Source organism: Orycteropus afer, unplaced genomic scaffold, assembly GCF_000298275.1.
Source record: "Orycteropus afer afer isolate SDZICR_OR568_19922 unplaced genomic scaffold, OryAfe1.0 scaffold00271, whole genome shotgun sequence".
Classification (NCBI taxonomy): Eukaryota; Metazoa; Chordata; class Mammalia; order Tubulidentata; family Orycteropodidae; genus Orycteropus; species Orycteropus afer.
In genome coordinates, this window is record NW_006921858.1 from 2,958,658 (window position 1) to 2,983,975 (window position 25,318).

At 35.5% G+C, this 25,318-nt stretch overlaps 1 protein-coding gene across 1 annotated transcript in view; it reads right to left on the reverse strand.

The window, feature by feature from the left end:
* DIP2C (disco interacting protein 2 homolog C) overlaps positions 1-25,318 on the reverse strand; it is a 412,525-nt gene that overhangs the window by 261,909 nt on the left and 125,298 nt on the right. Inside the window, exons 8-9 of the mRNA XM_042782247.1 lie at positions 13,840-13,931; positions 8,124-8,234 (exon numbers count right to left, since the gene is read on the reverse strand). Coding sequence (XP_042638181.1) covers positions 8,124-8,234; positions 13,840-13,931 — 203 coding nt within the window. The remainder of the gene's footprint in view (positions 1-8,123; positions 8,235-13,839; positions 13,932-25,318) is intronic.

Genomic DNA, 25,318 nt, shown 5'->3' on the forward strand with positions numbered 1-25,318 from the left:
ACAATAAAAATAAAAATAAATAAATAAATAAATAAATAAATGACTGCTTGTTATAGCCATCCACCTGTGGTATTTTCTGTTAGAGCAGCAATAAGTAACCAAAACATCCCTGAAGTACTTCTGAGGTCAAGGATCGCTGACAATTCCTCTATAAAAAAAACTCTTTAATGACTCATTTTTGCTTTTAAAGCAAAGATGGACGAACCTTAAGTTCAAATCTTTCTCTCATTTTCAATCTTTCTTCAAAAATCAAGTTAGCTAATTATGCACTTTCTAGAAAATCTCTCCTTATAAGTAGCTAGTCTGTCAATAACTTCTCGAGAATCACATTAAGCAGGCCACTATAGACATGTCATTATACCATTATGTCTCCCACTTCTATCCAAGTCTCTCCATCAGAATGCATCCATCATGTTCATAAAAAGGATTTTCTCTCTAATAAATGTAAAGTAAGTTCATAGAAAGTCATCTCTCATGAACTCATTCTGTATTTGTGGCCCCCAAACTACTAGCTGGTATTCATCCAATTTCATTCCTTGCCTACTCAAAGTGCTGACTTAGTTCTTAGGAGGCAGTGTAAGCTAAATATGTAATGGAATGGAAAGATGAACTTTAAATGCACTACTTTGCAACATCAACACAAAATACAATGCAGACTAACAGTAACTTTAAAAATGTTTATAGTAATATAACTAGCCTCAGTAGAGGATATTTGACACAGAAGATTATCCTTATCATTACAAAGATAAAATGTGTCCACTTAATGTTCCTTTGCCAATTAATTTTAATTTTTCTTTACAACGGCAATTCTTAAGTACACACAAAGACAGACCCATTGCTACCAAGTCAATTCCAATTCATAGCGACCCTACAGGACAGAGAATAACTGGTCCATAGAATTTCTAAGGCTCTAATCTTTACAGAAGCAGACTGCAACATCTTTCTCCCACAGAATGGCTGTTGGATTTGAACCACCAACCTTCTGGTTAGCAGCTAATCACTGTCCCACCAGGGTTCCTTCAGAGATAGAGTGGAAAGAAATCTCATGTATCCATCATCTAGCTTCAATAATCATCAACATTTGGTCAATCTTGTTTCATCCCAAATACACACACCACACATAAGTACACATATATTGCCCTGTCCACTAGACCCCGATCATATCATCATCATGCCAATATATATATACTTCAGCTTGATGAGTTGACTCTAGAGCAGCCCTCCTCAAAGCTGAGTGGCAGCCACTCCTTTCTTCAATAGTACCCTTTCCCTTTCTTTCCTTCATTATTCCTTCAAGAGATATTTCAGTTTAACAGAACATAAAAACCTTTATCAAAGCAAGCAAATTAATTATATCTTAGAATTCTAAAGAAACAAAAGGTAATTTCCATAGATGTAGGAGAGAGACCTTCCCCCTGAAGTTACACCACTAGGGGGCAGTGACTCCCTCTGTGCCCAGGCTGCCCTGCCACTAGTGCTCAGCCACACACAGAACAGCCCAAGGAAAATGAACCAGGCCCTGGGGGTGTCTCCTGACTCCTCAGGCCTCAGACTCAATCTTCCTTTTCATTTTTATTATACTTAGAATATGTATAATCCAGTACCCTCTTTTAATAACCTTGCTAACTGTTTCTTTGTATTGGCATTATTTTCCCATCCAGATTTAAATACCAGATGCTTGTATTCCTCAGAAGGGAAATTTTGGCTTAGCCTATTTTCAAAGGTTGACAAATCCACTCTGTTGACAGTTTGGTATCAAGAGACAAGCTCAATCATCTTAAAAGAGAGAGTGACAATGGTAGGTTTTACATTTTTTCAGTTCTACAATGAAGCACTCAAGTGTCACAGACAAGGGGCTAGATCTACTTTCCCCATCTTTGCTCCTCAACCAAACTATCACAGGAATGTCAATTTCTCCTAATATGAATCCCTTATGGGAAAATGTAACTAGTAACCAGTAGTCATCAGGTTGATTCCAATTCCATTAGAACTGTGCTTCATGTTTTTTTTTTTTTTTTTTTCCCCAATTGCTGAGTTTTTCAGAAGTAGATCACCAGGGATTTCTTCTGATGTGCCTCTCAAACAAATCAAACTCACTGCTGTTGAGTTGATTCTGAGTCATAGCAACCCCAACTGGGTTTCCAAAGGCTGTAAATCTTTACGGAAGTAAATTGCCTCATCTTCCTGCCACAGAGCAGATGCTAGGTGTGAACTGTTGACCTTCTGGTTAGCAGCCAAATGCCTTCCTACTCACCATGCCACCAGACATCCTTGCTGTATCTCTAGGTGGACATAGATTGCCAATCTTTTGGTTAGTAGGCAAGTGCATTAACTATTTGCAGCTTGGCAGTTCAGTGGCAGAAATCTCTCTTCCCAAGCAAGGGATCTGGCCACCACCCTTCTGTTAGTTGAGGTTTACATGTTGTTTTGATGCTGAATAGGCTTCAGCAGAGCTTCCAGACTAAGAACAGGAAGAATGACCTCCAGATCTGCTTCCAAAAATCAGTCAGTGAAAACCCCATGGATGACAATGGTCAGATCTGCAACCAGTCAGTGGGATGGCACAGGACTGGCTAGCGTTTCATTCCATTGTGCGCGGCATCACCATGAGTCGGCAGCAACTCAACAGCTAACAACAGTAAGGGAAGTAAGAGTTTTAAGAGTTTTCTTTTCACGTCAGGAATTAGAGAATAAGTAAAGGTATATGGAGACTAAATTGCTCAGGTAGGCTTATTAAACTATATTTAGGATTTAGAGAATTTGATTCTCTTTAGACTCTTTATTTTCATATAATCCTAGAAGCCATGGAACTGGTAGACAGAGAAACTACATACTAAAGATTCCCAAACTTCATCTTCTTTATTCATATGCACATCTTACCCCATTTTTAACTCATACCTGAAAATTTATTGTTTTATTTTAAAACTAGTTCTTTAAGACTAATGAACCACTATACTCTATAGTTACAGTGTCCGAGGCACAATGCACAGATTCGTGCATCATCTGAAATACCTCTAAGTAAAGTAATCTTACAGTTATGTTTTCCCATCAAAAAAAGTTCTCGTAAAGTCAGGGCAAGAAAAGAACTTGAGCCCCTGTTCTTCTGAATTCTCTGGAGGGGTTGGTCCCTAGGTTATGAGAGTAACAAGTACTAGAAGTCACTGAGTGGAAACTCTCTCCATGACACACATGGCCATGCTCCCTATTTTAATGTGTCCTGGGAGGGTCCAGACTTACAGAGCAGGTGGTCATTCTTGGCTTCCCATCATCCTCACCACTTGTGCAATTTGCAGCCTATGACACTTAAGACATGCAGACAAGTAACCAAAAAACCAACAAGGATTAAATGAAAAATCCTGGCCATTGTATAATGGCTTCCATATAGTTCTTAATCCCTCTGCCACCACGTTCACATCCACTACATTATGACCAAGTGAAAGAGTTACTACTGCAACTTTTCACAAACTATTCCAGCTCAATGTTTCCACTGTAATTCCTGCACTGCACGCATTAAACCAAAGACTCTCCTCGACCAATTGTTGTTGTTGTTATGTGCCGTCGAGTCAAACCCGACTCATAGAGACCCCTCCTTGGGTTTCCGAGGCAGTATCACTACGGAAGTAGAATTGCCCAACCTTCCTTCCGAGGAGTGGCTGGTAGGTTTGAATCGCCGGCCGTCTGGTTAGCAGGCAAGTGTCTTAGCCACTATGCTACCAGAGCTCCCTCCTCAACCACTAAGGGTTCTTTTTAGCAAATGGGATTGTCTGGTCCTGGTATGACAGAAAAAAGCATATTCCAAAGGCAAAGCACTTTCCCTTCCATCAATCGTTATTGTTATAATTTAACATTTACACAGAATTAGAAAGACTTCTAGTGCATTTTAAATTAACTGCTTACATCTTTACTGCTCGCAATCCAAAAGTATTTAACTTCACGATTTCAAGGCACTCTAAAAAAATGTGTTAAGGTGAATGACATAATGGCCCAAGTGACTACCAAGTTGAATTTTTTTTCCTTTACATTTCTACATGGGAGGTATTCAAAATTACGTCTCTACCTTTTCAGATAACAGCATCACATTCCTATCAATCAGAAAGTGGCACAGATACACTCTTCAGAAAAACTACACTTACATTTTTCATTCAAATGATTTTATTATGAGAACTGGCCCTAATTTGTAAGATACCAAATAATAAATTTAAAATAGACACAACTAAATAATATATTTGATGGTCAAAACATAAATAACTGTTAAAATATATGCCATATTACTGTATCTACTCCTCACTTATCAATTATCTTGTTATTTAACATTCTGCATTTACAACATTAGCAAAAAATCTATATACAACTGTTTTGTGCATGAATGATGTATGTTTGGCAGTAATAAATTATGAGGGGGGAGGTGAGAGTAATGCTGGCTGTGATGTTTAAGGTTATGTGTCAACTTGGCTTGGCCAAGATTTTCAGGGGTTCGGACAGTATGTAATGATGTAATGTGGTAGCTATATAATAATGTATAAGGAGCTCTGATGGCGTAGTAAGTTAGTCATTTGGCTGCTAACCAGGTCGGTGGTTCAAACCCACCAGCTGCTCCAGAGGAAGAAAATGAGGCAATCTATGTCTATAAGGATTTATAGCCTTGGAAACCTAATGGGGATCACTATGAGTTGGCATTGATTTGATGGCAGCATGTATAATCATGTAGTCATCCTTCATTTTCATATAATGCTGATGTTCACATAACAGCCTGTTTTTTAACCTAACTATGTTGGTTAAGGGGAGCTCTGGTAGCATAGTGGCTAAGACACTTGCCTGCTAATCAGACGGCTGGCGGTTCAAACCCACCAGCCACTCCTCGGAAGGAAGGTTGGGCAATCCTACTTCCGTAGTGATACTGCCTCGGAAACCCAAGGAGGGGTCGCTATGAGTCGGGGCCGACTCGACGGCACATAACAACAACAACAACAACAACAACATGTTGGTTAAGTGAGGAGTGAGTTATTAGTAATAACGAGAGTAAATATTTTTGTGTGGACTTATTGATCCACTGATTTAAGATCTAGTCTCCACATACTTATTAGCCTATAAATTTCTCCAAATTATAATTTTCATTCTATTGCTTAGGAATACATAAGACTTCAATTACGGTGAGCAGTCCTTTTTTTTTTTTTTTTTTTAATTTCTAGAGAGGCTCTATCCTTTGCATTAAGTACAAATCAAAGAAGAACATCATATTTTTATTTGATTTTAAGATTCATGTTCACTAGAAAAATACAGAAAGCACACCTATCATGTTTAGTAAATTTCCAAATTTGTCCAGTGTGTCTTCCCAATTATTGTGAAGATCATAGAACTCAGCCAGATGAGCAAACACTTTAAAGCATGTCTAATCTGCATCAAGTCCCTGGTGATGCGAACAGTTAACACATGCTTGGCTGCTAACCAAAAGGTTAGAGGTTCAAGTCTACCCAGAGGCACCTTGGAAGAAAAGCCTGCTGATCTGCTCTGAACAATTCAGCCACTGAAAACCCCATAGGACACAGTTCCAGTCTGACTTACATGGGGTCACCATGAGTTGGAATTGACTTGATGCCAACTGGTAACTGGTTAATCCACATGGGGAACAATGGCAGCAAACTCATGCAGAAATCAGAGATCTCTCTCAAAGTATCAATGCACCAGAAGAGCCCACACTGCACCTTAAGCCTAAATCAAAGAAGAGCTCAGAGGTAAGGGGAACCACAAGGTTCTCTCCTTCCTAAGGTCACCTAAAGCCTCACCTGGCATATGCCTATGAACAGACCAAGAGGCTCCTGCCTTAAGAGGCAGACAAGTAGAACATTCCTCTCTATATGTTCTATACAGAGGAAACGGAAACTGCCATCAATTTCCCTCCATTTTCAAAAGGAAACCCAAATTCTCTTCTCTTCAAGGAATATAGTTTGAAATGTTACTGTAAAACCTGAATGGACCATGAAGTACAACTACTTACTCATGATGTGTTCTTAGTGGTGGCAGAAGGTCATCTTCAATATCACATCAACACATTTTAATAGAGTAGCCACAAAGACAATTTAAAGTTTCTTTGGAAACTTTCTTAGCCTGGGATGCATGTAACCATCCCATTTTAGAGCTGTAAGAGTCATCCCAAACAAGGACAATGTGGAACAAAACTCAAAATCATTAAAAAAAAAAAAAAAAAAAAACCCACCCAGGTTTGCTGGTCTGAAAGAGCCTGATGAGACATCTGAGACTATGGCCCCTAGCCACCCTTCAAGTCTGGAACTGAACTCATTCCTATGGCTTCCAGCCAAACAACAGACAGGCATATGGAGTGAACATTTACATCAGGTAGATCCACTACTTGGAGCAATCAATCACAGGAGAACAGAAGAACAGTGTTTGTACAGGAAGACAGCTGGGGTGTGGGTAGTGCATTGGAAGGAAGGACACAAGGAAGAGGTAACTATGGGAAGGAAGTGGGAAGAGAGCTGTTATACTATAGGGAGTTGCAGTCAATGTCATAAGACAAAATGTGCATGAACTGCTGCATGGAAAATGAATTTGTTCTGTAAACTTTTACCCAAATCACACACACACAAAATAGAGTCCTCCCAAACAATTTGCTCATTAAAGATGTGTTAAATGAAGTCTAGACAATTTAAGTGCACTGTCCAAAGCTATATAGTGACAAATTTGGGACAAGATCCATTCTCTATGGCTGTCAGTTCTGTCTCCTTTCCACAAGATCAGACTGTCTTCAGTTGTGCCAATAATAACTCTACTAATATTTTCTCCCTTTTGTTGACCCCTTGTTTGTTTTTAAAGTTACTGTAACTATGCACTACAGATGAACAAATCATTTGTATAGATTAAGAAATTGACATTACATGTAGTACATGTGCAAGGAGCTTTGGTGGCATAGTGGTTAAGTGCTTCGCTGCTAACTGAAAGGCTGGTGGTCAGAACTCACCAATGGCTCCGTGGGAGAAAGATGTGGCAGTCTACTTTCTTAAAGAATAAAACTGAAAAACCAAACTCACTGCCGTGGAGTTGGATCCGACTCATAGAGACCCCTCCTTGGGTTTCTGAGGTAGTATCTCTATGGAAGTAGATTGCCCCATCTTCCTTCTGAGGAGTGGCTGGTGGGTTTGAACCACCAGCCTTCTGGTTAGCAGCCAAATGCCTTAGGCACTATGCCACCAGAGCTCCCTTTTTAAAGAACACACCCATGGAAATCCTCTGGGGCAATTCTACTCTGTCCTATAGAGTTGCTACGAGTCAGAACTGAGTGGACAATAAAGGGTTTGTTTTTTTTGGAGGGGGGGCAGGTTTAGTGTATGTGCAGTATTCATTTCCTTTTAGTTAACTAAACTATAATGCTAACAGCAAGTTTAGTTGTTTATCAGAATTATAGAATAAGATATGATGTATCATAGGTGGAGCCTTTGCCTGAGACCTGATAACATCAAAACATCTAAACAAAAGCAGCAACCATTATTACAAAAAAAAAAAAAAAGGAAAGAAGACCAAAGATAGAGAGGAAGAAAGAGAAAGAAAGAGAAATCCACCATTAATCCAGATCTGTAGTGTACATGATACCAAGAAATGAGTTACTCCAATGCTTGCTTTACTGACTGAGATTACTTAGCTCCATGTTCTGTTATCAAATAAACATAAACTCTGGCTCTGGGAAGTCCCTCCTGGTGAATCCTGCAGTTATGCCATGCTGTGTATGCTAATAGCTGTTCCCTTTACTGAGATAACGGATGAGAACATATATAAAGTCTCAGAAACACCTAAAAAATTTCAGTGCATCTTGATCCATCTCCAGTTGAGATGAAAACCCATTTTAAAAACTGTAGTCTGCACATTCTCACTTCCAGGGCTTCGAACCAGTTCCTCTGATCACCTGATCTATAGGAATCACCAGGAGATCTTGTTAAAATGTAGATAGATATTCTGGTTCAGTAGATCTGGGGTGGAAATGCAAATTCTCAGCAAGGGGTCAAATGGAATGCATCTGTTGGAAGCCCGATTACTTGATAACGGAACATGAAATTGCTATGGAACCTGTCATTTCTCTTTAACAGGCTTTAATGAAATTATGTATTCTTTACCTTTCTTGTAAGTGGCACTTCAATGGGGACAGGAACAACTTCAGCAAGTAAGCAGCCGTAAAATGCTACCATGAAAGCAGCAGGGTCGTTGTTAGGAAATACCAGTGCTACCTGAAACAGACAGAAACCCAAGAAAACAAAGACAAGAGATGCATCACAGGCTGTCTAGGGCACTTGATGAAATTCAGTTTTCTCAGTTCTTATGAAAACATTTTACTACTAAAAGCTTTCCAATATGTTAACATGTTACATGTTATATTCTGTTTCATATAAATATCTTTAAAGGATTTAACTTTCCACAGGCACTGGGGTTAAAAATTTAAATAAGAATACTCACTGCCATCAAGTGGGATAGTGACCCCTCCTTGGGTTTCCGATGCAGTATCACTATGGAAGTAGATTGCCCAACCTTCCTTTCCCGGAGTAGCTGACGGGTTTGAACTGCCAGCCTTCTGGTTAGCAGTCAAATGCCTTAGGCACTACGCTACCAGAGCTCAAAAATCTCACTGCCATGGAGTCTTTTCTGACTCACAGCAACGCCCATTGGGTTTCAGAGGCTGTAAATCTTTATGGAAGTAAATTGCCCATTTTCCTTCCTCTGAGCAGCTGGTGGGTTTGAACTGCTGACCTTCCAATTAGCAGTCAAGTGCCTTATCCATGAAAAATTAGGAGCTCTATTTAAAAACACATTTTAGTAAGATGTGCTTTAATAAATCACATATGCTTTTTCTTTTACTTATGGGAGGAGCAAAAATATTAAAAATAGTCACCTGTAATACTGTTACCAGAATACAACTATCTTACTTTTGTTTATTATATTCCATATCTATATATTTGCTTTACATAAATGAAACTATAGTGTACATATTATTTTGTTTATCACTAAGCTTTATGAATACTCCCTTATATTTCTATATATAGACTTCCTCACTTTATTAGGTTCTTTGGTAAGAAGAAGGCTGTGTATCTTGGGAGCTAGATTCAGACAGAACTCAACTCAGATCCCATGCCAATGTTTAGCTTTGTGTTTATAGGCAGTTTTAACTTCTCTAAGCCTTCATTTTCTTATCTGAAAATGAGAGCAATAATAAAACCTACATTTGAGTGTTGTGGTGAAGGTCAAATGAGAGAACGTATATGATAAAGCTTTGCATTATGCCTGGCACAAAGTACGCATTCATAACAGTTACTGCTAGTAGTATATTAATTATTAGTACTGGTAATAGTAGCAGTATTAGATAAAAATGTTGCACATGCTGTTTTCGCTTTCTGCTTTATTCATGAATATCTGCATGCATGTGTGTATGTATGTATATATATGTACATATGTATATATATGTGTGTGTGTATATATATATATACTTAGAGGTAAATATATATGTAAATACACATATACACCCATCCCACCCATCTATCTTAGCTTCTGTTAAGAATTCCTAAATAGCAGTTGAATGTAAAACAAATTCTGCTCTGTGAATTTGCACCTGAAGCACAATTAAAAAAAAAAAAAAAAAAATTCTTAAATAGTAGAAAAACTAGTCCAAAATAATAACATTAATCATACAGTTGTAGAAGTGTAGCTAATTTAAACCATTTCCATTGCACTGTTTATATTATTATTCCCCACAGAACTGTTTTTCATTTCACATTTTTCCTAAAACTGAAACATATATTTTTTATATATTTGATAATTTTAACTCTTTGCTATATTTGCCATATTTGATGCAAATACTTCTGGGTGTATTTTCTTTTTTATTTTTATTTGTATGGACATTTAATGTTTATATGTAAATTTGCCAAACTTTTCTTTCATATTATCGCCAATTGTTTAACAAATCTTTCATCCAATTTGTCTAGACTTTCAAAATTGTGGACCACTTAAGTCATCTGGAGTTAATTTAGTTAGTATTTGCTGTGTAGCTAATTGAACGTATTATCCAACCTTGCTCCATTGTTACCCAATGCTACTTATCAAGTAATCCTTCTTTAGTCTCTCATTTTAGAAAGCTTCCTTTATGATATAAACTTTTAATAGACAGGCCTATTTCTGGATTCCTCATTATGCTCTGTGGAACTTTGCTTCTATTTTTACGCTGAATTCCTCTGGTGTGCTGCATTAGCATTAGTGTTACTCTTGACCTTATGGTTAGTTAACTTTGGCATGTTTTCATAAGTAGATAAAATCATGATTTAAAATGTATGTACTATTTTTGCATTACTTCATTCTAGAATTTAACTTTTTTTCCCCCAAAAAAATGTCCTAACTAGAAGTTATTGATTCTGTCACACACAGATGAATAAGATCATCTAATTATCCCAATATCTAAATAAGAGGATTGGTCTCAAAAGATTCAGGTAGTATTGAGAAGGGAGCAGGCTATATCATAAAGTTGATCAAGTAGACAATTTTACAACATAAACAATTGGTGGAAACAAAATTAAATTTTGTTTAGTTTAGAAAATACATATGGCATTCCTGATGTTAGGGGAATATATTTACTTTAAAATAAGGTGAAAATTCACTAAACAAAAGCTTCTGCTTCAAAACATATCATTATATATATATCTCCTTTGCATTCCTTTGAAAAGAAAAAATGAATCATAAAGTTATATAATTAAGTTGACAAACTCATGTTTTGCTTCACATTAAAACCTAACTGGAATATTGTTAGTAAAAGAGAGCTGCAGTATTAACTTCAGGGGATAGGGTATCATTATGGTTCTAGAGTTAGAACTCTGTGTAAAATATTTATATAATATAATAATGTTCATCACTCAGCCATAACAAACATTTAATTTCTCTATAATTGAAGCAATGCTCTTTTAGACTTTCAAGTGCAAGGTTTTTTTTTTTTCTTTTGTGTTTTACAATTTGTTTTAAAGACATTTGCACTTAAATCATTCTTATTAAGGTTTCCTTTTATATGTGAATCAGCCATTAATCCTGTTTTATTGATAGACTCCAGAGTAATCACAGTACAATACTATAAAAATGTTCAGATACAGAATTTTTATACATCTGCAATCTCAGGTTTCTTTTAACAATTCTCTGTGTATTCCCTTGATTTTTCATCGTACCCAGTAGAATAGCTGGCAGCAAATTAGGAGCTGAAAGACACACCACTGAGATTTGCATTAAGGCATTTCTTGTTTATCTCATTCCAATTTACCTCTTCAATTCTCCTTCTACTGATCTTCACATATTGTACTGATCTTCACATATTCAGCTCTACAAGCCAGGTGAATGGCTTTTGCCCACCATAGACTTGTCTTTTTCATGCTATTTCCTATTACCTGACCAAGGGTGGACATGTTAATCTCCTCCTGAGAAGCCTTCTCAGATTCTCAGAGGCTCCCCAAAATGAAAATCAGTTTTCTTCTTCCAAACAGCTCAGTGTGTCTCTTAGTATTTATTTTAAGGGGCCTTTAACATTTTCCAGTCTATATGAAAGCTATTATTATTGTGGCTTTACATTGTTTTTAATACGCAGCCTTCCAAAGGCAGGCCTCACGTGCCATGTATCTTTATATCTTCCATAGCTCCTCCCTACAATATCTGACTATTTAGTTTTAGACATTATAAATATCTTTTCCAAAGACCAAGATGTATTTTCCAAATTGCATTAACAGAAGCCATCCACATGAAAAGTGTTCATTATTTTGGGGAAAATTTTATTTTATTAAAAATGATTTTCAAAGAGAATAAGAATCCCATTTATTGCAACAGCAGGTTTCTGTCACCTAAATACTATAATTATGTGTGCTTATTTATTAATTATTCAGACACAAGTGCCAAGTGCTAACCACATGAACAGTTTAAAGAAAAATTAAGAAAAGTAGCCTCCATACACAAACCTAGCCAACCCGTTAAAAATCCCATTACATATTGTATTCTATCAAAATTGTATCCACCATCTTCTTTGCTATATGTTAGTTGAGCACAATGTTTTATTTTGCAATTATTATTGTACAGGAATTTCAAGAATCTGGGTCACTATGAGTCAGAACTGACTCACAGGCATCAGGTTTTGATTGGAGGTCATACTACAAATAAAATTTTTAAGAAACTATCAACACTATGGATCAACTTATGATCCATATGGAACATATCCAACAATATGGAAAATATTACTCAGCAATTGCCTTTCAAAAGCTAGTTGTTGTTGTTGTTGTTGTTGTTATGTGCCGTCGAGTCGGCCCCGACTCATAGCGACCCCTCCTTGGGTTTCTGACGCAGTATCACTATGGAAGTAGGATTGCCCAACCTTCCTTCCGAGGAGTGGCTGGTGGGTTTGAACCACCAGCCTTCTGGTTAGCAGTCAAGTGCTTTTAGGCACTATGCTACCAGAGCTCCTTTATGCTACCAAAAGCTAGAGTCAAAGTTATTCAATAAAAAATTTAGAAAGAATCAGTGAATCATAGAAATCCTGGAGCTGGCAGTAAACTTTAACAATTCCCCCATGGGTCAATGTCTTTATAATATCTCTTATGTAATCATAGCTCATGTTTCCAATGGTATATGGTACTCAAATATTTTTAAAGAATTCATGTGGAATCCTTTGGGTGCAGGTAAGATTACCCAGTCGTGGGTCCTCTAAGATACTTAACAACATGCAGTAAAAGAGGTACTATATTTGAAGACAAGAAACTGGGTTCTATAGCCAGCCTCACATCTACATTGGTATGGCAAGCTTGGACAACATTCTTATCTGTTCTGAGTCTAACTGTAAAATGGAAATGCCAATACCTGTCCTCTCTAAATTACCAGATTCCAGTAAAAATGAAATAAAAATTTGCTTTCTAATGAAAGACTATGGCCTTTATAAAGAAATTTAACACCGAGAAAGGAACAGTAGCAACCATTTTCTGTCAAGAACATTTGTCTCACTAATTACTGTTTTAAAAACACTGTATTTTTTTGCATATAACATGCCTGCGTTCATAATGCATACACATATAATGTGCACAGCGTGTTTAGGAACCTAATGTACAAGGGGTTGCGTAGTTTGCAAAAAACTATATATAATGTGAATATTATATGCTTATAAAAATATAGAAATTGTCCTGCTTGCCAGCTCCATGATACAAGTAGTGTGTTTATATGATCGTGGCTAAGACAATGGGCTCTGGAGTATGACAGACATGGATATGAGTGTTGGGTATTACATTTACTAGTTTTATATCATCATGTAATAAGTTTGATACTTAACATTGCTAGCCCTCAGTGTTATGTATATAAAATGGGAGAAATACTAAAACTTAGCTCTTGAGTAGTTATAAAGATTAAATGATATATTGCATATAATCACTTTTGGTTTATAGTAAATGCTAGGAAAGATGTATTTAGTAGTAGTGTTACTAGGTATATTTTTGACATAAAATTATGTTTTTTGATGATCCAATAATTTAACCTTTCATGACCTGTGGGTCATATATCACCTACCAACATTTTCAGCCTCTCAGATTTCTTGGGAAGCTATTATCCCAGCTGTCACTTGCAGGGACTTGCATAAATGTGTGAATCTGAAGAAATGGGTCTCATCTCACTAATCCTACCATTAAAGTCCATTTGGGACATATGTGTCCCTCATAATTGTATGAAAATCCATTAATATTTTTTCCCTTGATTTCACCATGCCTTCCATTACTGAGAACACATGTTATCAGAGAAAAATTAAAAGCAGAATTCAGTCATGAAAGGTTAAATTGCACTTACCCTATCTCCAGGTCGCACCATAGGTTCTTGTTTTGTACCTAATTTATGTAGAATGTTGTAAGCAACCTTCATACTTCTTGTCCACAGCTTGCCTATCAATACAAATTATAAAGAGACAATTGTATTTTTATACATATATACATTCACTTATGCGCATATATATACATATATATATACACACACACACACATTAAACTATATATAGTACTTCTCCAAATGAAATTATATCATATACATCTATTTGTTTCTTGTATATGTGATTTGCAAGTAACTCTTACTAGAGACATAATGAAAAAGTAGATCAGGTAGTCAAGAAAATGTTCCAGGTCAGTGAAGAAGAGAAGTTTTTTAAAAACAAAACTTCAGGAGAGAAAATAAAATTGAAGAAAAAATAAAAAACAAATTTTAGGACTATGTGAGGGAGGGAACTGATGATACTTGTGTGATTAAAAGGCTGATTAGTTGAGCTAATAATATCTGGCCATAGAAAGCAAGCATAAGGGATCCTTAAGAAATCCTCTCAGTAGAGTTAACAAAGTTTACCCAAAGGGTTTTTTTTTTTTTTTTTGCTTTTTTTCACTTTAAGCATTCAAGTTATTCTGTGTCCATGAAATCAAGATGGGAAACAAAAGTCAACAACTCTCATAAAATCAGAGAAGCCTGAATATTTCAAAGGTGTACCAAAAACAAAACAGAACTCCTCTTAGTATGCTAAGTACCTAGCGGAAAGTCTAGAAAGTTTCCATTTTTATCACAGAAGTTGTTGGGGGAAGATTTCTAGGCATAAAATATGGGAAGGCTACCTATGGTGGTAGCTATTGCTGCTATCGTAACCTGTGCAAAATGACATCTTTTCCTTATTAATATGTTCCCCCTTAGACAGCTGTCATGAACATAAAGAGAGCTGAAAATAAGTTTTGTAAGTTTATTAAGAAACCTGATCAATTTCCTTTCTTTCTCAAATCCAAAATTTCTCAATTTTCTTAACCAAGAGTTTTACAGTTCAATCTTTGAACTTTGATAAGGATTACAGTAAACATTTTGGGTGATGTTAAATTTCCAAATTCTAGAAAAATTACCACAAAGAGGATTAACAACAGGATTTAAAAAAAAACAGAGACTCGATTAAAATATGGCAGGCTCTGAAGAACTTGCAGATTTCAAGTCTATGTTTTCATCTCAGTGACAGGTGTTTCTTCAGCATTGTCCAGGTAACGGTCTGAAATGGAGTTAAAATGACTGTAAACTCTAGTAACAACTCTAGAATATATAAAGGCCTTTTATAGCCTCGTCTCATCAACCTAAGCTGCTGCAAAGAGCTCTTCAGAAGTAATTGAGGTCTTAGAAGTTGCATTAGTGCAATAAAACTATAATAAAGCTAAAATAAAATGTTTTCTATAAATGCAATAGCTATTTTAATCTTTTTTCCATTTTAAATGTAAACACTGAATCAAAATTTTTTGTTTATATCACATTTTGGGAAAAGAAAGAAAAACAAAAATAAAAAACCAAAAAACCCACCACCCTGAATTAGTTTTATTTCATATTGGATTTTGCAGCTATTCAAATTAATGTTACTAGCTCTGGTAGCATAGTGCCTAAGGCATCTGAAGGCTAACCAGAAGGCTGGCAGTTCAAACTCACCAGCCACTCCTCAGAAGGAAGATGGGGCAATCTACTTCTGTAGTGATACTACCTTAGAAACCCAACGAGTGGTTACTATGAGTTGGGTCTGACTGCACGTAACAACAACAACAACAAACTATATACCTATCACAGGATTTATCAACTTGTCTTTCCCTTAATATTTACTGGGCAAAGAATAAGTCTAAATCATCTTGGATTCATCTAATTTCTAGGACAATTGCTGGTTCATAGTATGTGTTCAACAAATGTTTCTTTTGTGTTTTGTTATAAGCTTGCTATAAAAAAGGACAAAATTATAATATTCCTCTTAGCATACACCTTAAGCACTTGAAGCAATTATTAGATATAAATTGCATTCACTTCTCAACTTCTTTAACTGTCCCTTCAACAACAATGCAGTCGTCAAGACTGGCAATTTTACAATCATTTGATATTGGGAAGAGAGAGGAAAGGGACAAGAATTTGAATTCAGATTTGTGTTGACACCAAGGCCTGGCCTCTCAACCAGTTTGGCTTGATAATATTTTAAGTCATGTAAAACCTACTCGATTATACATTTCTATTTTTAAAAAAACAAATTTTGTTTTTTAAATGAATTAACAAATCTAGCTAGATTTTCTGTTCAAAATTGTATCTCCATCTTACTGGAGAAACACAGAGCTATGGGAAACACAGAAACAGTACTATAGTATGTATTTCATTAATTCTTACCAAGTTATTGGTAGACACATTGAAACCTACATATAAAAAACTCTCAAGCTGATTAATCATATTGGATATTTTATATTAGGAAAGAACTTGAATCTACCAACAAATTCAATACTATTAGAACTGCTGAAAAAGCAATGTACAGATATTTACACGGATCTCACTATAGCATTGCCAAAAGAATGAACAAATCTGTCCTGGAAGTAAGACAGCTGGAACACTCCGTAGAAGCCAGACTTTATCTCATCTACTTTGGTCAGGTTATCAGAAGTGACCAGTGCCTGGAAAAGGGTATCATGCTCGGCAAAGCTGAGGGTCAGCGAAAAAGGGGAAGACCTTCAATGGATGGATTGACATGGTGGCTGCAATGATAGGCTCACCACAGCATGAGCATGGCGCAGGACCAGGCAGTGTTTTGTTCTGTTGTACAATGGAGTGCTATGAGTTGGAGCTGACGCAATAGCAATTAACAAAAACTACTGCAGGTAAGTAGTAACCATTTAAATATTTGTTCATCTCTTTTAAAGAAGAGGAACCTGGTGGTGCAGTAGTTAAAGCATTGGGCTGCTAACTGAAAGGTGTGTGGGTTTGAACCCACCAAGCACTCCATGGGAGAAAGATGAGGCCATCTGCTTCTGTAAAGATTTAAAGCCTTGGAAACTCTATGGACCAGTCCTATTCTGTCTTATAGGGTTGCTAGGAGTCAGAATGGACTTGATGGCAGTAGATTTTAAGAAAGAATGCCAAAATAACCTGTAGCAAAAATATAAGACTAGGAGGGAAAATGTCTCTATATTATAAATGAAATCTGTCATTTCAGTGAGTGTCACAGTTTCTACATAGATTGGATTGTAGAATTTTTATTTAAATCTAGATGGATATTTTGAATTAAAAAAAAAAAAAACAGAAAAGACAACTGAAATTGATCATTAACAGCTGGATACTGGCTGAAGAAGCTCAGCTTTAAACAGTGTATACAGAGAATTTTGGAAATAAGTAGATGAATAGTTATGGTGGCATATACATTCCATACCTCACAAAATGGGATGGTGATACCTGCTCTAGAAAATTCACTGTATCATCATAGGATTCAATGAGATAAATGTGATATTGTTTTGAAGTTTGTACACTAGTTTAAAACACTGCTGATGTCATTAAGTATAACATAGTATATATTATTGCATATAGTAATAATAAAGGACATAGTATAGCATACAGTAAGAAGTCCTGGTAGATCAGTCATTGAAGTGTTCAGCTGTTAACTGAAAGGTCAAAGTTCAAACCCACCAGCCACTTTGTGGGAGAAGAAACATGTGGCAGCCTGCTTCTGTAAAGATTATAGCCTAAGGAATCCCATGGGGTAGTTCTACTCTGTCCTATAAGGTCAATATGAGTTGGAATGGACTCAATAACAATGGTATTTTTTTGTTTTACATTACATAGTACGGTAGCTATTTTTAAATATAAATGTTAGGCTACATATAGCCAAAACAGACATCTCATATTAATTTGTGATCAGTGATCAAGATACTAATCATTGGTTAATGTATGAATATAATGGGTGGTGCAAACAGTTAAGCACTCAGCTGCTAACTGAAAGTTGACAGTTTAAATGCACCAAGAGGTACATCAGAAGAAAGGCCTAGACATTTACTTCTGAAGAACCAGGATTGAAAATCCTGTGGAGCACACAGTTCTACTCTCACACTCATGGAGTTGTCATGAATCAAAATCAATTGAGGCAACTGGTTTGGTTTTTCTAAATACAATGCTTGCAGGGTACAGCAAAGAGCAAGGCTGCCATTTCCATTTCTTTCTCCTTTAAGGCAAATAGAGATATGCCTTCTTAAAACACTGAAGTGCTAACAATTTCTGAAGAAAGCAGCAACCACCTGATATAAATATTACCTATTTCAGGAAATTAGCAGGATAATTGTTTGGTTGTCTGGATCCAATAACACTACTGATTTACACATGGTATGTGGCTATAAAGGAGTCAAATTTTATCACAGCAAAAAAAAAAAAAGACAACATAAATTGGAAAAGCTATCTATAATATAATTTGCCTATGAGCTGTTCAGAAAAATCAGAAAGTTGATATTCATTTTACCCTGTGAAATGGAAAAATTAAAACCCAAATAACACTGCTGAATTAACTTTTAAATTGATTAGAATAAACCATTCATTACAAATTGTAGGAAACCAATTTTATGTCCAAGAAACAACTTGAATGGTTTCAGAGGTGACACATTCATTCATCCACAGAAGTCATCTGAAATCACAGAAAAGTTGGCACCTTAGGTACAGAAATAATATTTGCAAACTGATATAAGTGGCAAATTGTTCTCAGCACTACCCTAAATGCTTGCATGAACTCAACATGCAAAAATCTGGACAGACAAAAATCTGCTCTACAGACAGAATGATGTGAAGAAGATGAGCTTGGAATCCAACTGATGTGAATCTAAATGTGTGGTCTGATGAGGTTGGGAAAGCAAGTTTACATTTTTTTTCTTTTTTTTCCCTCTTTAACATTGTGAAATTATTTTACTTATATACATGGTAAGGATGATATACCTACTTTTCTAATAGAACAGTACATATTCAGACAATTAGCATAACGCTTGACACACAGCCCTCCTTAAAAATCCATCTGCCTTTTCTACTCTGTTAAAACTCTAATCTATAATACACTTAGTTTCAAACATTTTATTTCAACTGACCAGTTACTTCAGAGAAAAAAATAAAAACTTCAGACAATCATTATAAAAAGTGGTTAAAAAAAAATTCAGTTAGTAAAAAAAAAAAAACAAAAATTCAAAACAAAAAAAAAAAGGTATATTCAGTTGTCTCATCTTCCCTAGGTAAGAACTTGATCACTGAACCCCACAACTTGATCAATTTTATCATTGAACTTCTCAAGACTTTTCCTCTTCTCTTGTTTCTCATTTTCCTTCCTTTCCTTGTATTCCTCAAGGCAGACAACAACTCTTTCCTGTAGATATTCTACTTTGTTCTTTAACTGATTAAATGAAATGTTTGTTTGATATAATAAAGTGCGTTCATCTTCCAGTTCAAAGAACTTAAGCATTCTTTTGTAAAATGGATTCCATACTTATTCCTGTTCATATATTTCACAAATATAAAAGGGTAAACTGTAAATGACACTTTAAACAAATTATCACCTCTATTTTACTCTCTGTTTCAGGCTGTATTTCTAAACGTCACATTAGGGTTCAGTGAAGCTATTTTAAAGCCAAGGTTTCTTTTGATTCTTTTGAAGTACTATAATTAAAGTGAAAGAATTTTAGGTACAGAACTTTACTGTCATAACTTGACTGAAAACTCAACACTTTTTGACCAAAAACACAAGTACAATGGGTCAATTTCAGACCTAGTAAGAGTTTGATTGTATAGAGTGTACAGACAGCTCTGGTCTTCCCATCAACGGTGTGCAAGAATATCAAGAAATAAATGTCAACTTTTCAAATGCCTAAAATGTGTTAGCAAAATTCTTAAAACCGTTTCAAACAAACTCCATGAAGAAAGCATACCATAAGGGAAATGGTAAACAAAAGGAGAAAGTGAAAAGCATGCTGTTACATTGTGGGAACTGCAATTAGTGTCACAAAACAAAATGTGTACGAATTGCTAAATGGAAAACTGATTTGCTTTGTAAACTTTCACCCAAATTACAATTGAAAAAAAAAGAAGGAAATATATCATATAGTACTCATTTGCAACTGTAATGTGTATCAAGCAAGACATCTTCCTTTCTGGTAACAAAAGTGACAGAAGGCCACTTCTATTCTAGGATGAAGATAAAAACAATGACCTCAAAATAAATGAAAAATTAAAAACTATACAAAAACAGCAAATAGAAATCCAGAAGATTAATACTATGATTTTGGAGATTGATGATATATTGAAAGGGCAAAGGAGTAGAACTGAGTCAATGGAAGAGGGAATTAGCAAGACTGAAGACAAATCTCTCAATACTACTTTGTTAAGGGAACAAACAAAAAAAAAGAACAACTCTATGATTTACATTGGATACCATCCAGAGGAATAATTTACATGTGATGGGAATTTCAGAAAAGGAAGAGAAACCAAAGAGAAAATGGCCAAAGATTTGTTGAAGAGAACTCCTCTAAAATGATAATGATGAGAAGTTCAACCAATTACAAACAGGATAGACCCCAAAAGAAAATCACCAAGTCATATCATAATCAAGTGTTCCAAAAACAAAGTCAAAAGAAAGAATCCTGAAAGCAACTCAAGAAAAATGAAAAGTTACCTACAAAAGGCAACCAATAAGATTAAGCTCTGATATTCTGACAGAAATCATGCAGGAGAAAAGGTAAAGGAATGAAATATATAAAACCCTGAAAGAAAAAAAAATTGCCAGCAAAGAATTATATGCCCAGCAAAACTGTCCCTAAAATATGATCGCAAAATAAGGTCATTATCAGATAAAGAGAAATTAAGTGAATTTGTAAAAACCAGACCAACCTTACAAGAGATGCTAAAGGGAGTTGTCTGGACAGAGAACCAACAACATCAGACAGGAACCTGTGATTAACGTGCATGACAACATAACTCAGATACCAATCCAGATACAGAAGTATCCAAAGTAAAATACATTACAAGACTGAAAACAGGGAACCATAAACATCAATTTGTAAATGAGGACAACTACAAAGCAAAAAGAGGGCTAAATAGCATAATTTCAGAACTTCCAAATAGAGAAGTCAAGATTATTTAAAGATAAAACAAACTGTTTTAAACTTGAAAATAATTAATCACAGGGTAACCTGGAAGAAAATTAATAAACATTCTCATCAAAATAAAAAAGAAGAGGAAACTCATAAATATTTAGAAAATACCAAAGCAATAGCAATGAAGAAAATAAGAAAATTCATAAATAAAATGAACTCAGCACAGAAAATTATATGGAACAAAGAAATTAGCAACACCACAAAAAACATAACAAAATGATAGCAATAAATTCATACATGTCAATAATTATACTGAATGTAAATGGATTAAATACATCAAACAAGAAAAAGAGATTACAAGATGGATAAGAAAGTAAGGCCCATCAATATGCTGTCTAAAAGAGACTCACCTTAGACACAAAGACAAAAAATAGGCTAAAAATCAAAGGTTGGAGAAAAATGTATCAAGCAAATGTCAATCACAAAAGAGCAGGAGTGCCAATATGAATTTCTGATGAAACATATGTTAAGACAAAACCACCATAAGAGATAAGGAAGGATATTACATAATGATTAAAGGATCAGTCAAACAAGAGGACATAAGCATAATATATATCTATGTACCCAATGAAAGAGCTCCCAAAATGCATAAATCAAACTTTAACAGAATTGAAAAGAGAAAGAGACAACACCACAATTATTGTAGAATACTTTAATACATCATTTTCAATAAAGGGCAGAACTAGAAAGAAACTCAACAAAAATACAGAAGAACTAAACAATATCATCAACCAATTTGACCTTATAGACATATACAGAACAATTCATCCAATAGTAGCACAATATGCATTCTTTTCTAGTGCATACAGAACATTCCACAGAACAGACCATATGTTAGAAGACAAAGCAAGGCTCAATAAATGTATAAATATCAAAAGACTGCAAAGCATCTTCTCAGATCACAATGCTAGAAAATTAGAAATCAACAACAGGAAAATCAAGGAAAAAAAAAATCAAGCACATGGAAATTGAATGATACCCTCCCCTTAAAAACTACTGGGTAAGAAAAGAAATAAAAAATGAAATTAAAAAAAAAAAAAAATCCTTCAATCAAATGAGGATTAAAACACAACATACCAAAATCTTTGGGACACAGCAAAAGCAGTGCTCAGAGGGCAATTCACAGCAATAAAAACACACATAAAAAGAGAAGGAAGAGACAGAGTCAACATTTTATGGCAACATCTCCAACAATCAGAAAAAGAGCAGCAAAAGAAAACTACAGTCACCAGAAGAAAAGAAATAATACAGATTTTAGCAGAAATAAATGAAGTAGAAAAACAAGAGAAAGAATCAACAAGACTAGAAGTAGATTCTTGAAAAAGATTTTAAAAACTGACAAACTGCTGGCAATTTAATAAAGGAAATGGAGAAGATGCAAATAGTATGAGTGAAAAATGAAATGGGCAATGTCAAAACAGAGCTAACAGAAATAAAAAGAATAATATCAGGATACTATGAAAAATGGTACTCCAACAAATTTGAAAACCTAGAAGAAATGGACAGATTTATAGAAACATACTACCTACCTAAACTAACACAGACTAAGGTAGAAAATGTGAACAGACCCATCACAAAAGAAGAAATTGAACAGGTCATTAAAAAATAAACTACCAAGAAAAAAAGTCCTGGCCCAAATGGCTTCACTGGCAAATTCTACCAAACATTCAGAGAAAAGCTGACACCAACACTACTCAAACTATTCCACAATGTAGAAAAGAAGATAAAATTCTCAAATTCATTTTATGAAGTGAGCATAATCTCGACACCAATGCCAAAGACATTACTAAAAAAGAAAATTACAGACCAATATTGCTCATGAACATAGTTGTAACAATTCTCAACAAAATCTTAGCCAATAGAATACAACGGTGTACTAAGAAATGACCCAAGTAGGATTCATACCAGGCATGCAAGGATGGTTCAACATTAGAAAAACAATCAACATAAGTAATCACATAGGAGTAAAATAGGAATAGAAGAGCAAAATAGGAATAGAAGAGAAGTCCCCAACATAATTTATTGTCGTTGTTGTTGTTAGGTGCCATCAAGTTATCTCTGACTTGCAGCGACCCTATGCACAGCTGAACAAAACATTGCCCAGTCCTGTGCCAGCCTCACAATCCTCACTATACCTCAGCCCATCATTGCAGCCACTGTGTCAATCCATCTCATTGACGGCCTGCACCTTTTTCGGTGACCCTTCACTTTACCAACATAATTAAGGGCATATATACAAAATCACTGGTCAATATTATTCTCAATGGGGAGAGACTGAAAGCATTCCCCTTACAAATGGGTACCAAACAAGGATGGCCTTTATCATCACTCTAATTCAATACTTATTGGAAGTCCTTGCAAGAACAGTATGGCAAGAAAGGGAAATGGAAGGCACCCAAAATGGCAAAGAAGTAAAACTATCTTTATTTGCAGATGATATTATTTTATACATAGAAATATCCCAAAATTCAGCAAGAAAATTACAGGAACTAATTGAAAGTTTTAGCAAAATTACAGGAAACAACATCAATGTACAAAAATCATTTAGATTCCACACACTAATGAAGAGAACTCTGAAAATGAAATAAAGAAAGTAATAGCCTTTATAATAACCACTCAAAAGATGAAGCTCTTAGGAATAAAACTAACCAAAGACACAAAAGACGGATACAAGGAAAACTACAAAACACTATTACAAGTAACCAAAGAGAACTACAGAAATGGAAGATTCTCCATTCTCATGGATAGAAGACTTAACACTGTGACAATGTCAGTACTACCCAAAGTGATCTACAGATATAAAGCAATCCTGATTCACATTTCATCATTTTTCTTTAAAAAAATAGAAAAACTAATCACCAACTTTATATGGAAAAAAAAGAGACACTTGATAAGTAAAGTACTACTATGAAGAAGGACAAAGCAGGAGGCCTCACGCTTCCCTATCTCACAGCCACAGTCGTTAAAACCGCCTCGTATTGGTAGCTCTGGTAGCACAGTGCCTAAGGTACTTGACTGCTAACCAGAAGGCTGGTGGTTCACACCCACCAGCCACTCCTCGGAAGCAAGGTTGGGCAATCTACTTCCGTAGTGATACTGCCTCGGCAGCCCAAGGAGGGGTTGCTATGAGTCGTGTCCGACTCGACGGCACATAACAACAACAACAACAACATTGGTACAATAAAAGACACACAGACCAATGGAAAAGAATTGAGAACCCAGAAGTAAATCCAACCACCTATGGACAGCTTATCTTTGACAAAGGACCAAAACTCATTAAATGTGGAAGAGACGGTCTCTTTAATAAATGGTCCTGGCAAAACTAGATACAGTTTCAGAAAAAATGAAACAGAACCCAGATCACACATTTTTTATACAAAAGGTAACTCCAGTTGGATCAAAGACTTGAATGTAGAACCTAAAACTATAAAGATCATCACAGAAAAAATAGGGACAAACTTTGGGGCTCTAATTCAAGGAACAAACACATTATCGAACATAACTAAAAACACACAAACACCAAAAAACAAAATAGATAACTGGGACCTCCTAAAAAGTAGACATTTACACACATCAAAAATTTCACCAAAAAAGTGAAAAGAGAACCCATAGACTGAGAAACAAACTTTGGCAATAACTTATCAGACAAGGGGGGTAATCATTAAAATTTGTAGAAAACTTCAACAATTTAACAACAAAAAGACAAATAATCCAATTAAAAAATGGGTAGTGGATATGAACAGATACTTCACCAAAGAGGACATTCAAGCAGCTAACAGACATATGAAGAAATGCCCAATATTATTAGCCATTAAAAGAAGAAACATCAAACTCACCACCATCAATTCAATTTCAACTCATAGCAATCCTACAGGACAGAGTAGAACCCATAGGGTTTCCAAGGGAGTAAATCTGTACAGAAGCAGACTGCCTAATCTTTCTCCCCACAGAGCAGCTGGTTTCAACCACTGACTTTATGGTTAACAGCCGAATGCTTTAACCACTGTGCTCCTCTCATTAACTAGTGCTTCTCTCATGAGCAATTAGAGAGATACAAATAAAAACAGCAATGAGATACCATCTCACCCCAGCACTAATAGCAACATTCAAAACAAAAGGAAACTATAAATGCTGGTGAGGGTATGGAGAGACTGGAACCCTCAAACGCTGCTGGTATGACTGTAATATGGTACAACCTTTGTGGAAAATAGTATGATACTTCCTTGAAAAGCTGGAAACAGAAATACTATATGATCCAGTAATCCCACTACTAGGTATACATATCCTAAAGAAGTGAGACCTGGGATAGGAATATATATATATATATATATATATATATATATATA